This window comes from Schistocerca gregaria, chromosome 2 (genome assembly GCF_023897955.1).
Source record: "Schistocerca gregaria isolate iqSchGreg1 chromosome 2, iqSchGreg1.2, whole genome shotgun sequence".
Classification (NCBI taxonomy): Eukaryota; Metazoa; Arthropoda; class Insecta; order Orthoptera; family Acrididae; genus Schistocerca; species Schistocerca gregaria.
In genome coordinates, this window is record NC_064921.1 from 259,723,501 (window position 1) to 259,739,073 (window position 15,573).

The following is a 15,573-nucleotide window of genomic DNA, read 5'->3' on the forward strand; positions in this document are numbered from 1 at the left end:
TGATCTATCCCATCAAAGGCAAGGCTACCTGTGAAACCAGTTACGTGATCTATAAGCTAAGCTGCAACAATTGTGCTGCATTCTATGTGGGCATGACAACCGACAAGCTGTCGGTATGCGTGAAAGGCCACTGATAACTTGTGGCCCAGAAAGAATGGCTGCAGCTGCTGCTCGTAGTCTGCCTTCAGCTGCCACAGACTGTGGTGTGTGTGTGTGTGTGTGTGTGTGTGTGTGTGTGTGTGTGTGTGTGTGTGTGTGTGTGTGTGTGTTTTTGGCAAAGCCCTTGGGCCCAAAGATTATTTTGTGACAGTCTTTTGTTGTGCCTACCTGAAACTCAGCATCTCCGCTATATGGTGAGTAGCAACTATCCTTTTCATAATACTGTTACATTCCATCCTGTATTTTCCTTTAGAAAAATGTTGTAGCCAGGACCTATCCAAAGCTGTAAGTGCTCTTACTTTGATATTAACACTGATTAAACTGGAGAACAATGTCTATTCTTGTTCAATAAATTTGTGACATGAGTGAAATTGACACTCACTTAGTGACTAAATGTAGCATAATTACAGTGAAGTATACAGTGACGTAAGGTTTAAAATGACAGTGATGCAAGGTTTAAAATGTGTAGAATTTAAAACAGTCTCTGTTCACCTAACTTTTTTGCTTTATACTAAGACCTGTTTTGGTCTACATGATCAACAGATATGCTTAGAAAAGGTAGGCCTAATTATATTGTCCCACGTCTTTTTTTTTTTTTTTTTTTGTCAAATGTTTGAATGTAATGAAAACATGACACTCAAACTGCACAACAGACTGAATTTTTATAGCCAAGTGAGAAGTGGAAAATTGACAAATGGAAGATCAAATGAAACATCTTGAGATCAAGATTTGCAGAAAAAGATTTAACTGCTGAGAGAAATCAAGATAATTACGAAGAAAAAAAATCAATGAGTTGAGGGTGAAAATGAAACATTTCACACACAGCTGTTGCCATTTACTTAAATGAAGCAATAAAAAGTTCATCTCTTCAAGGACTAGCTGTTTCGTGCTCAAAATATTGCATTATTGCGATATGTGATTTTTTAAAACATAGTTTCATTTGAATCATGTACTAAAGTTAAGACATTTCAAGAACACTTTTCTGAAGAAAACTTGAAATTAAAGAAATTTAAAACAATGTCAACTGTTTTATGGAATGAGTTATCTGAAAGTAAGAGATAAAATATATTAGAGAAACATTTGGAGTGCCTTTGAATGACATGCAATATTAAATGCAGCAAATGAGGTGACAACTGAGAATTCACATTCTCTTACTTGACATTCAAATGGTACTCTATTACAAACTTTTGTAAACTGCAAATTAGTTTGCTTTTTATTCATTTGGGCAGAGGTGATGGCAGTATGTCATACAATTAAAAAAATGCATTCAATGATTGTCTCAAATTCTGCACGCTTCCAGTTGAAAATTTAAAATCTGTCTTTTCTGACCACTTTCCAGTATCTGATGCATAAACTGTAACTGATGTAATTCAACATAAAATTGTTGAAGACGTAATGGACTCTACTCCACTTCATTTATATTGTTCAAATGAATAGCAGAGAAAACGTAACAGCAACTCATCAATTGTGCTTGGATGGTTTAGTCAGTGGAGCAAGGATCCCACATTCAAGTCATGGTCCAGCACACAGTTTTAATCTGTCAGGCAGTTTCAGTTTTTGACAGGATGACAAATATGCACCCTTGATTGACACCATCTGAGAGAGAGAGAGAGAGAGAGAGAGAGAGAGAGAGAGAGAGAGAGAGAGTTTTTCTGCTACGAAAAATTTCGAGTGCACACACATGGTGTCACCTGCATTTTCAGTATCAGAACTTCAGACACACTAGCCACAACCACCTCCTCCTCCTCCTCCTCCTCCTCCTCCTCCCCCCCACCACCACCACCACCATTATCCTTAACCATTTGCTGTGCTTTTGTCCTTGAGATCCAAAAAGATGACTAGATTCTCTCCTGATTGCCTGGTCTGGAACCACCTGTTCCTGTCTGCAGTCCAGCATTGCAGCAGTTGGCAGGCTGCCTTGGGGTTCTCTATGTCTTTGGTATGGATGTCTCAGCTGCATGGTGGATCATATTTTTGGGGTTTGGAGCCATAGCGACATATCTACAAAATGCGTGTTTTGAAATGAAGGCAAAAGAAATTTTGCAACAGTAAAATCCAATCACTGTAACCATCAAAGTCACATTACTGATAATTAAGATATTTTGTGGATCTTAGATAGTGTTTACATTCAATCAACAATTCCCAGGTTTAATGTATGACGGAGGTGAAGCAGATATGTGGAAATAGCCAATTTTGTACATATGTCATTATGACTCTTAACCCCAGGTTTGTAACGTAACCCACCCAGTCCTGGATGCTGAACCACACTAACTGACTATACAACTTCCAATTCATTGTTCAGAGCATATTTTGGTGGCTTCCTTTCAGGTTCTCTTCTGTCTAAAGTGTTAAGTGCCATTCAGGGATGGTACAGGTGGTAGAATGGTGGATTGGTCAAGTCTTCATTGATTGATTGATTGATTGATTGATTGAGAGAGTATGGGACCAAACGGTGAGCTCATCAGTCCTGCGAAACCAAAGTGGGTTACATCAGAAAGAGGGTCTCCTAAAAGTAGACGGATTCAGTCAGAGTAGTCAAATTATAAGAGAATCAACATTAAACATACACAGTAGAAGCCTAAAAGGTGAGACCAAATCTAAAAACTGGAAAGAAAAAAGGGGGAAGCTGACATTGGGTCACAGACCGTGAAGACTGCAAAATGAGTCCCAACCACAATCAACGTGCCCCTGCTACAAGACTAAAGGAGAACCTTATATTTGAAAATAATAGCCATTTTCACGGAGGAAACTGAAAACCAGGTCAACCATCTGTGGATCGCCTGCTAATATTAAATTTAAGGAAGCAGGAAGACTATACTTAGCATGAAGGGTCGAAAGAAGGGGATGTTGTTGTTGAAGTTGTTGTTGTGGTCTTCAGTCCTGGGACTGGTTTGATGCAGCTCGCCATGCTGATCAATCCTGTGCAAGCTTCTTCATCTCCAAGTACCTACTGAAACCTAAAGCCTTCTGAATCTGCTTAGTGTAGTCATCTCTTGGTCTCCCTCCACGAATTTTACCTTCCACGCTGCCCTCCAATACTAAATTGGTGATCCCTCGATGTCTCAGAACATGTCCTACCGACCGATCCCTTCTTTTATTCAAGTTGTGCCACAAGCTCCTCTTCTCCCCAATTCTATTCAATACCTCCTCATTAGTTATGTGATCTACCCATCTAATCTTCAGCATTCTTCTGTAGCACCACATTTCGAAAGCTTCTATTCTCTTCTTGTCCAAACTAGTTATCGTCCATGTTTCACTTCCATACATGGCTACACTCCATACAAATACTTTCAGAAACGACTTCATGACATTTAAACCTATACTCAATGTTAACAAATTTCTGTTCTTCAGAAACACTTTCCTCGCCATTGCCAGTCTACATTTTATATCCTCTACTTTGACCATCACCAGTTATTTTGCTCCCCAACAAGCAAAACTCCATTACTACTTTAAGTGTCTCGTTTCCTAATCTAATACCCTCAGCAGCACCCCACTTCATTCGACTACATTCCATTATCCTCGTTTTGCTTTTGTTGATGTTCATCTTGTACCCTCCATCCAAGACACTGTCTATTCCGTTCAACTGCTCTTCCAAGTCCTTTGCTGTCTGTGACAGAATCACAATGTCATCGGCAAACATCAAAGTTTTTATTTCTTCCCCAGGGATTTTAATACCTACTCTGAACTTTTCTTTTGTTTCCTTTACTGCTTGCTATATATACAGATTGAATAACATCAGGGATAGGCTACAACCCTGTCTCACTCCCTTACCAACCACTGCTTCCCTTTCGTGTCCCTCAACTCTCATAACTGCCATCTGGTTTCTGTACAAATTGTAAATAGTCTTTCGCTCCCTGTATTTTACTCCTGCCACCTTCAGAATTTGAAAGAGAGTATTCCAATCAACATTGTCAAAAGCTTTCTCTAAGTCTACAAATGCTAGAAATGTAGGTTTGCCTTTCCTTAACCTAGCTTCTAAGACAAGTCATAGGGTCAGTATTGCCTCACGTTTCAACATTTCTACGGAATCCAAACTGATCTTCCCCGAGGTTGGCTTCAACCAGTTTTTCCATTCATCTGTAAAGAATTCGTGTTAGTATTTTGCAGCTGTGTCTTACTAAACTGATAGTTCGGTAATTTTCACATCTGTCAACACCTGCTTTTTTTGGGATTGGAATTATGTTGTTCTTGAAGTCTGAGGGTATATCGCCTGTCTCATACATATTGCTCACCAGATGGTAGAGTTGTTAGGGCTGGCTCTCTCAAGGCTGTCAGTAGTTCTAATGGAATGTTGTCTACTCCCGGGGCCTTGTTTCAACTCAGGTCTTTCAGTGCTCTGTCAAACTCTTCACGCAGTATGATATCTCCCATTTCATCTTCATCTACATCCTCTTCCATTTCCATAATATTGTCCTCCAGTACATCGCCCTTGTATAGACCCTCTATATACTCCTTCCACCTTTTTGCTCTCCCTTCTTTGCTTAGAACTGGGTTTCCATCAAAGCTCTTGACATTCATGCAAAGTGGTTCTCCTTTCTCCGAAGGTCTCTCTAATTTTCCTGTAGGCAGTATCTATCTTACCCCTAGTGAGATAAGCTTCTACATCCTTACATTTATCCTCTAGTCATCCCTGCTTAGCCATTTTGCACTTCCTGTCGATCCCATTTTTGAGACGTTTGTATTCCTTTTTTGCCTGCTTCATTTACTGCAGTTTTATATTTTCTCCTTTCATCAATTAAATTCAATATTTCTTCTGTTACCCAAGGGTTTCTACTAGCCCTCGCCTTTTTACCTATTTGATCCTCTGCTGCCTTCACTATTTCATCCCTCAAAGCTACCCATTCTTCTTCTACTGTATTTCTTTCCCCATTACTGTCAATTGTTCCCTTATGGTCTCCCTGAAACTCTATACAACCTCTGGTTCTTTCAGTTTATCCAGGTCCCATCTCCCTAAATTCCCACCTTTTTGCAGTTTCTTCAGTTTTAATCTACAGTTCATAACCAATAGATTGTGGTCAGAGGCCACATCTGCCCTTGGAAACGTCTTACAATTTAAAATCTAGTTCCTAAATCTCTGTATTACCATTATATAATCTATCTGAAACCTTCTAGTATCTCCAGGGTTCTTCCATGTATACAACCTTCTTTCATAATTCTTTAACCAAGTGTTAGCTATGATAAAGTTATGCTCTGCGCAAAATTCTACCAGGCAGCTTCCTCTAATTTCTTAGCCCCAATACATATCCACCTACTATGTTTCCTTCTTTCCCTTTTCCTACTGATGAATTCCAGTCACCCATGACTATTAAATTTTCGTCTCCCTTCACTACCTGAATAATTTCTTTTATTTCATCATACATTTCATCAATTTCTTCGTCATCTGCAGAGATAATTGGCATATAAACTTGTACTACTGTAGTAGGTGTGGGCTTCATATCTATCTTGGCCACAATAAAGCGTTCACTATGTTGTTTGTAGTAGCTTACCCGTACTCCTATTTTTTTATTCATTATTAAATCTACACCTGCATTATCCTTATCTGATTTTGTATTTATAACCCTGTATTCACCTGACCAGAAATCTTGTTCCTTCTTCCACCGAACTTCACTAATTCCCACTATAACTTTAACCTATCCATTTCCCTTTTTAATTTTTCTAACCTACCTGCCTGATTAAGGGATCTAACATTCCACGCTCCAATTCGTAGAATGCCAGTTTTCTTTCTCCTGATAATGACATCCTCTTGAGAAGTCCCCACTCAGAGATCCGAATGGGGACTATTTTACCTCCGGAATATTTAACCCAAGAGGACGCCATCATCATTTAATCATACAGTAAGGCACCATGACCACATTGTGGGGATGGGTCGTTATGTAGGAGGAAACGATGGGTGAGCCGGGTATGGCCAATGCGTAAATGGCATAAAACAGTGGATTCCTTCCGAGAGGGGGCAGAAAGAAGTGCCCCAAACTGCAGTAGACTCCGTGATTGTGCACAGTTTATTACTACGGGCAGTAGCGCTCGAGCAGTAGTGCTCCAGATGGCATTCCACTGTTGGTCTAAGAGATCTGACGTAGATACGCTTATCCACAGCTGTAATTGTGCAAGGAAATGTGAGGGGGGGGGGGGGGGGGGAGTACCTGCTTCTCTAGAGGAACGGTTAGCCCATTCATTCCCTTGGATTTGTACATGACTTGAGACAGAGAAAGACAACTGAACGGGTGGCACGCTCAAGGTCGTGGATGGCAGAGACCACTAGGTCACGAGTGTAGCTTTGATAGCCTGCAGGTTGCTCATGGAGTCGGAACAAATTAAAACACTATGGTGGGAGGCCTGAGAAACAAAAAGGAGCACCCTGTGAATGGCTAGAAGCTCTGCTGTAAATACACTACATGATCCTGGCAACATATGGTGCTCAAAGCCAGTATGAGATGTGAAAGCGTATCCCATCTTATCAGTAGTCTTAGAACCATCAGTGTAAAAGATGGTGGCACCCTGGAACTCTGGAAAGGATGGCACATACAAGACGCCGGTAAACCATAGGAGCAACAGAGACCTTTGGACCCTGGAAGAGATCGGTCCTAATCCGTGGTCTAGGCACCATCCAAGGGGGGGAGGGCGGCAGGCTATGGGAGGAACGACATGGGGTACAGTCCAGTAAGTGCAGATGGTGATCCTGGCAGAGGGTAGTGAGACGTATACCAACAGGCAACCCCACCTGTGGGCGGGTGTTAGGGGGGGAGACATCCCTCATTGGCGAAGAGCAGAGGGTACACAAGATGGTCAGAGAACTGGCGAATGGCGACTGTGTAAGAAACAAGGACTGGCTCAATCGGATGTGCAGAAAGGGAATCCCTGCTTCTGTGAGGAGACTATCAACAGGACTAGAGTAAAAGGCACCAATGGCCAGACACACCCCAAATGATGGACATGGTCAAGGAGCTTCAAAGTGGAAGGAGCTGCTAAGCCATAAATGTGACAACCATAATCGAGTCTGGACAAGACCAGAGCATGGTACAAATGGAGAAGAGTGGAATGGCCTGCACCCCAAGAGGTGTGAGCCAGGAGGCGGAGAGCATTAAGCTTCCGCATGCATGTAGTCTTTAGGTGGCGAATGTGGGGCAGCCATGTCAGCTTGTTATCAAACATAAGGCCCAAGAAATGAGACTGTGCTACAACATCGAAGAGATGGTTGCCTAAATAAAGTTCTGGATCAGGGTGTACTGTCGGTTGAAGACAATAATGTATAACCCGCATTTTGGAGGGTGAAAACTGGAAGCCATGAGCGGAGACCCAAGCAGAGGCCCGTCGGATGGCACCTTGGAGTTGGTGCTCAGCAGATGCCACCGAGGAGTTGCACCAGATGCAAAATCGTCAATGTACAACACCAGGATAACCAGAGACCCAACAGAGGTCAGAAGCCCATTTATGGCAATGAGGAAGAGTGTGACACTTAGCACACAAACCTGTGGGATACCATTCTCCTGAATCTGAAGGGTGCTGAGTGAAGTGCCAACTCGAACCAGGACCAGGTGGTAAGATAAAAACCAGCGGATAAAAATCTGAAGGGGACCATAGAAGCCCCAGTCATGAAGGGTAACTAAAATATAACGGCACCAAGCCATGTCATATAACTTCTGTAGGTCAAAGAAAACTGCAACAAGGTGCTGGCAGTGAGTGAAAGCCTGTCAGATGGCTGATTCCTATCAGAGTAAATGGTCACTTGGAGATCGCCCTGTCTAGAAGCACATTGATATGGTGAAAAATGGCTCCGGGATTCAAGTACTCAACATAATCTGGAGTTGACCATCCTTTCGAGCAGTTTATAAAGCACATTCATAAGGCTAATGGGGCGGTAGCTTTCTAAGAGACGTTGAGTTCTTCCCCAGCTTAAGGACAGGCATAACTATACTGTCCTGCCATTGTGACAAAAGCACCTGTGAGCCAGATGTGATTGAAGACCTTGAGGAGCTGTTGCCTCTGGGGAACATCCAAGTGTTGAATCATCTGATTGTGAATGGAATCTGGCCCTGTGGCTATGTCTTGTGAAGAGCTAAGAACCTGCACCAATTCCCATTCAGCAAAAGGTGCGTTATAGGGCTCAACGTGGTACAGGATTAAATGGGGGGAAGGGGGGGGGGGGTCTGTTCAACTCTGCATTTCTGCTGGAGATAAGTAGGAGGGTAGGAAACAGACGACGACGTCATCACAAAGTGTGTTGCAAGGTGTTCCGTGAGGTGCTGGTAGCCCAGAAAACTACAGAGCTTTGACCAAACCTGAGACAAAGAGGCATACGTCCCCAGGGAAGAAACACAGTGCTTCCAGCATTCCTTTTTTACTCTGCTTAATAAGGTAATGAGTCTTAGCTCAGAGACGATTAGAAGTGAGGAGGTTGGTCTGTGAAGGGTGTCACTTAAATCTGCAGCGCCCATCGGCAGTCCTGTACAGTGATGCGATATCCTTGGTCCACCACGGTACCGGCCGATAATGCAGGGGCCCTGTGGATAAGGGGACAGCAGCATGAAGAAGTGTGGCAGAGATGCCTTGCACGACTACATCAATGGACTTTGTGAGAGAGGTGTCAAAGCAGACAGCAAACATGTATAAAGGCCAATAGGCCCTGCGGAATGCCCAACATGGGGGCCTGTCTGCCTGGCACCAGCAGGGGAACGACAGTCACTGGAAAGTGGTCACTGTCACAAAGGTCATTATGGGACGACCAATGTAGGGAAGCTACGAGGGCAAGGGAGGAGATGGTGAGATTGATAGAAGAGAAGGTGCCATGAGTGACAATGAAGTGGGTAAGGGAACCGTCACTGAGGAGAGACAAATCTAAGTCTGTGATAAGTTGGTCGATTAGGATATCCCAACCCACTGAAGTGACACTCCCCCCCCACAGTGGATGGAGGGCCTTGAAATCCCCAAGGAGGAGAAATGGGAGTGGGAGTTGTTGGATTAAGGCAGATAGGGCAACATAAGCAAGTGGCCAACCTAGAGGGAGGTAGACGTTGCGAAGGGTGATTGCCAGGAATCATTTGCACTCAACTGCTATCACTTCCAAGGTGGTACACATTCTCTAAGGACATCAGAGCGAACTAAACTTCAGACCCCCACCAGATGCTATCCCAGGTGCCAGCACAGTTCCAATAGAACACCCGATAACCACGGAAAGTTGGAGAGTGGTCATCACAGAAATGTGTTTATTGGAGAACAAGACAGAATGCAGAATAAGAGGACACAAGACATTGCATTTACGGTAGGTGATGTAGTATCCATTGCAGTTCCACTGGATGATCGTGTGACGTGAGTCCAAGGTAGGCATGAAGGAGCCGAGAAGGTCAGGTCACTTTGTCAGTAATTGTCACCAACAAGGATGGGGCAACATCCATAAATAAGACATCAGACTCAGGTTGTGAGAGGGGGTTGGCACTTCTGGGGGCACCTTGTCATGGGATTTATGTTTATTCTTCTTCTTCTTCTTCTCTTTTTCAGGTGGAGGAGGACACAGGGGGAGTACACGCATCTGCAAGATACGGGACCGAAACAGAGTGGGTGACCTTGGGGTGCACAGATGGTGCGCCTTGTGGCTGAGTGGTGGTGAGTCTTCTGGCCTGAGAGACACCAGGGAGAGGGCCAGATCACCAGGAGATGAAGAAGAGAGGCAGCTCTTCAGCCGGGGAGGGGGAGCGACTCCCTGACGGAAGGTCGTGGGAATTGCAGGGGAGATGGAGGGAGGCGAGGGTGCGGCTGGGGTAAGGACAAGGGAGCAAGAGGAGGAGGAGGAGGAGGAGGAGGAGGAGGAAGTAACAGAGGCAAAAGTTGAAGAAAGTGACACCAGATGGAGTCACTCATACTTTTGGCGAGCCTCAGCGTAAGACAGGCGATCCAGGGACTTTTATTCTTGTATCTTCTTTTCTCTCTTGTAATCTGGGCAATCCAGTGAGCGAGGGGAGTGGCGGTCAGCACAGTTGACACACACAGGCAGCAGAACACAAGGGCTTCCCTCATGGACTGGGTGGCCACAGTTACCACACGAGGGATCCGCCGTACAGTGGAAAGACATATGCCCAAAACGCAAGCACCGAAAGCACTGCATAGGTGGAGGAATGTACGGCTTCACATCACATCTGTGGGACATAACCTTGAACTTTTCCGGGAGGGTATCCCCCCTTGAAAGCTAGAATGAAGTCACCAGTATTGGTGCCGTTTTCTTTGCAACTCTTCTGCACACGTCAAACAAAATGAATGCCACGTCGCTCCAGATTAGCCCAGAGTTCCTCATCAGTTTGCAGGATGAGGTCCCTATGAAAAATGACGCCCAGGATCAGAGACTGGTGAGGAGTAATAGACACTGGGATGTTTCCACGACAATCACAGGCATGAAGAGCTGTGGATTGGGTGGCAGAAGAAGCTTTGATCAGCAGGGAGCCCAACCACATCTTACTAAGAGACTCCACTTCACCAAACTTGTCCTTGATATTTTCCACAAAAAACAGTGGCTTTGTGGCAGTGAAAGTGTCCACAACTGTCTTAGTACAGACGAGGTAACGGGGAAAGGGTTTCAGCCCAAGACGGCAGGCCTGGCCCTCCTCCCATGGTGTAGCCAGGGAAGGGAAGGCTGCCAGGTCATACGAGGCAGCATTTAAGGATTCTTTACCATTCAAAGAGACAACTGTGTGAGAATGGAGAGATTTTTGCAGCTTTATACGCTTCATGCACCAAGCATCTACCCTGATACCACCCACTCCGACCAAGGTTTCTCCTCATGGGTGCCACCCAGCCACAGCAAGAGCCATCTGGCATAGTGGTTATTTCAGGGAGTTACAAAGCTCCAAGAAGACAAGCAACCACTCCTTAGCATACACGGGGAGAGAACAGCTCAGGTATCAATATTGTGAACCCTGTGTTGTCAGGGGCTCAGCCACATGGGTACATAACAGCCCCATCACATGGACTGGCTTACACGTGCTGGTAAGCAAAGAGAGTGAAAGGGGACTACAGAGGGGAAGGGAGGTGGGAGAGGAATCCACAGGGTAGATGCTAAGGAGGGAGTGCTTCCCCATATGGCTCAGACTAAAAATAGTAAATTTTGAAGTGGTCAAACCTCAAGTGGGGGCCGAAACGCCAAAAGGGTGAAGAAACAGGCAAAAGGAACAAAACTGCAACCAATACAGAAAACCAGCGAAATAGCCAGGTCGACATAAATCAGAATGCTGAGAGAGGGAAAGGAGGTGGCAGAGGGAAGGAGTGGGGATAAGGAGGGAGGGGGCAGGGAGAAGGAAATGCAGCTACGGAAAGAAGAATAAGCGTCGATAGCTCAGGGCCCCCGTATACGCCGTGCACAAATTCACAAAAAACTGTGAGGCCCCTGGATGGAAGGAAAGGGAGGAGGGGCGGTAAGTCTTACAGAGGGGATGGTCACAAGGATAGGAGTCACATGGCAGGGATAGGTGACAATGGTCTGGTCATAATATTGCAATGATGGAGGATGGCAAGGGGGGTGGGGCGGGGGAAATGAAAAGCTGAAAAGCTATTTCATATGGATTGGTGTGCAAAATCTCAGACAGAATGCACATTTCAGGGCATTATTTTAGGAAGTCACAGCCTTGTAGATCTAGCTGTTTAAAACATTCAAGACCTGGCTAGAACTGGATAACTACAGGTGTGCTCCTAGTTGCTTTTTGGAGGGATCAGCAGCACCTGGACTGGATGTGATGGCCCATAAATTCTGCTTTCACACTAGGTTGGTGATACAATTACATATAGTGAAGGCCGAGATGAGAATGGAGGTGTACTGTTGTAAAGAGTATGCACTTTAACAAATGCATTTGCCTCAAATCCTAAGGCTGTATTGGAGGTAATGTTAGACTAAGAAATGATGGCAACTGTCAAAATGAAACTACTGTTTGTTTGTAGGTTTAATGAAAACACAAGCATGTAGTTGATCCACTGTGAGGATCAGATAACATCAAGAAAAGTGGCATGGGATTCAGAATATGACCATGTGAAATTTAATTGGAAGAATGTCTTTAGGAATTCCAAAAAGTTCAGCAGATCAATCTAACCATGAGCCCACCATACCTAAAATATATTTTTGCCGACTCCCCTACCCACCATCACTACAACATTCTGGTCAGATCCTATGCTCCCATTTCCCTACCCTACGGCTCTTATCCCTGCGAGCACCCCTGCTGTAAGACTTGCCCCATGCATCTTTCTACCCCAGCCCCGTAACTGGCAAATCACACTATCAAAGGCAGATCCACCTCCGAAATGGCACCAGCTGTTACGGAAACACTGTCTGGTCTTCTGCATTGGTATGATTACCACCAACTTATCAGTTAGGATGAATGGGCATAGACGAAGGGTGTATACTGGCAACATGCAATATCCTGTTGCAGAGAATGCTATACATAGCAATAGTGACCTTGGTGCTGGTTTCACCACACAAGTCATCTGGATTTTCCCTACGGAAACAACTTTCTCAAAACTGATGATCAGAAAACACATTAGAGTGGAAGATGTGATTAAGACAGTTAAGAAAATGAAATGGCAGTGGGCATAAGATGTAGCCAAGCAAATGAGATAACAGAATATCTAATAACTATCAAGAAAAAGTCATCTTTTTCTTCAGTCCGAAGACTGGCTTGATGCAGCTCTCCATGCTGCTCTATCCTGAGCAAGCCTCTTAATCCCCAAGTAACTACTGCAACCTGAATCCCTCTGAATCTGCTTACTGTATTCATCTCCTGGTCTCCCTCTACGATTTTTACCCCATATGCTTCCCTCTAGTACTAGATTGGCAATCCCACGATGGTTCATAATGTGTCCTACCAACCAGACCCTTATTTTGGCCACATTGTACCAATAATTTCTTTTCTCCCCAATTCTATTCAGTCCCTCATTAGTTACGTGATCTACCCATCTAATCTTCAGTACTATTCTGTAGCACCACATTTCAAAAGCTTCTATTCTCTTCTCATCTTAACTGTTTATTGTCCACGTTTCACTTTCATATATGGCTACACTCCATACAAATACTTTCAGAAAAGACTTCCCAACAAATTTACACTCTATGTTAACAAATTCTCTTCTTCAGAAACACTTTCCATGCCATTGCCAGTCTACATTTTAAATCCTCTCTACTTCAACCATCATCAGTTACTTTGTTCCCCAAATAGCAAAACACATTTACTACTTTAAGCATCTCATTTCCTAATGTAATAGCTCAGCACCACGTGATTTAATTAGACTACATTCCATTACCCTCATTTTGTTTTTGTTGATGTTCATCTTATATCCTATCAAGACAATATTCATTCCATTCAGCTGCTCTTCCAGGTCCTTTTCTTTTGTTTCCTTTACTGCTTATCAAAATACAGATTGAATAACATCAGGGATAGGCTACAACCCCTTCTCAACCACTGCTTCCCTTTGTGTGTCCCTTGACTCCTATAACTGCTGTCTGGCTTCTGTAAATATTGTAAGTAGCCCTTCATTCATTATTTTATTCCTGCCACAATTAGAATTTGAAAGAAACATTGTCAAAAGTATTCTGTAAGTCTACAAATGCTATAAATGTAGGTTTGCCTTTCCTTAACCTATCTTCTATGAGAAGTCGTAGGGTCAGTATTGCCTCACGTGTTCCTACATTTCTATGAAATTCAAACTGATCTTTCCTGAGGTCAGCTTCTAGGAGCTTTTCCATTCTTCTGTAAAAGATTTGTGTTAATATTCTGCAGCTGTGACCTATTAAACAGATAGTTCAGTAATTTTCATACCTGTCAGCATCTGCTTTCTTTAGAATTGGGATTACTATATATTCTTGAAGTCTGAGGTTATTTCACCTGTCTCATATGTCTTGCTCACCAGTTGGAAGAGTTCTGTCATGTCTGGCTCTCCCGAGGCTACCAGTAGCTAACGAAATGTTGTCTGTTCCTGGGGCCTTGTTTTGACTGAAGTCTTTCAGTGCTTAGGCAAATTCTTCATGCAGAATCCTATCTCTCTTTTCATCTTCATCTATGATCTCTCCATTTCCATAATACTGCCCTCAAGTTCATCTCCCTTGTATAAACCCTCTATATACTCTTTCCACCTTTCTGCTTTCCCTAATGTGCTAAGGACTGGCGTTCAATCTGAGCTCTTGATAATCATACAGGTGGTTCTCTTTCCTGCAAATTTCTCCAATTTTCCTGTATATAGTATATATCTTACCCCTACTGATATATGCCTCTACATCCTAACATATGTCCTCTAGCCATCCCTGCTCAGCCATATTGCACTTCCTGTCAATCTCATTGTTTAGACACTTTTATTCAATTTCACTTGCTTTATTTATTGAATTTTTATATTTTCTCCGTTCTTTGATTAAATTCAATATCTGTGTTAACCAAGGATTTCTACTAGCCCTTATCTTTTTACCTACTTGATCCTCCGCTGCCATCACTATTTCATCTCTCAAAGCTGCCCACCCGTTCTTTTTCTATTGTATTCCTTTCCCCTGTTCTTGGCAATCATACCCTAATGCTCTCTCAAACCCTCTACAACCTCTGGTTCTTTCAGTTTATCCAGGCCCCATCTCCTCAAATTCCTGCCTTTCTGCAATTTCTTCAGTTTTAATCTGCAGTTCATAAGTAATAAATTGTGCTCAGCGTCCACATCTGCCCATGGAAATGTCTTACAATTTAAAATATGGTTTCTAAATCTCCATCTAACTATTTAATTACATGGAATGTTTCCCTCTATTATATTCATATTTAATTATTAAGATGAAAACATTATTTCTCCTTATCTTTTTTTTAAGAAAAAAGAAAAAACCTTGCTTTTATAAAATTCATTCTAAAATACTTTACCTACAAACTATTACAGGTAATTTATTTTACAATCACATACTTCAGCCAAATCAATGCGTTGTAGGGTGGTGTTAAAGCCAGGATATCTCATTTCAATTTTTTCCTTGAGCTTCTGCCATCCAACACTTTCATCTTCATCACTTATGACTGGAAATGAGTGTCCTTTGATGCTTCCCAGAGATTTGACTCCATCCACAACAACAACCACTGCTGCTTCTGCTAAATGGAATGGGTCCTTTAAAACTAAGCCATTCCAGTCACTACCCTGCAAATAAAATGAGGATACAAATTAAAAATTTAAACAAGGATAAAATAACCACAAGAGAATTGTAAACACTCATTAACAAATGTTTTTAAGTTCCACTGCAACTGTAATCTGACAGTATTGCATCTGCAGCACTAGCAGTTTCAACTTTTACACTTTTGCATAGCACACTGATTAACTTTGATGATTTCCCATCATCTTATTACAGAAAAATATGAACTGAGGCTAGAAAAATAAATATGCTGTGACAAACGTAGTTTGCTGGGTAGATCTATACCAGTAGAAGTGGTAGTTGGC

The 15,573-nt window shown here is 43.0% G+C and overlaps 1 protein-coding gene across 1 annotated transcript in view; it reads right to left on the reverse strand.

Annotated features, from left to right (window-relative positions):
• Positions 1-15,573, reverse strand: part of LOC126336826 (ATPase H(+)-transporting accessory protein 2) — a 61,895-nt gene that overhangs the window by 35,425 nt on the left and 10,897 nt on the right. Inside the window, exon 3 of the mRNA XM_050000888.1 lies at positions 15,052-15,276. Within this exon, the coding sequence (XP_049856845.1) occupies positions 15,052-15,276 (225 nt within the window). The remainder of the gene's footprint in view (positions 1-15,051; positions 15,277-15,573) is intronic.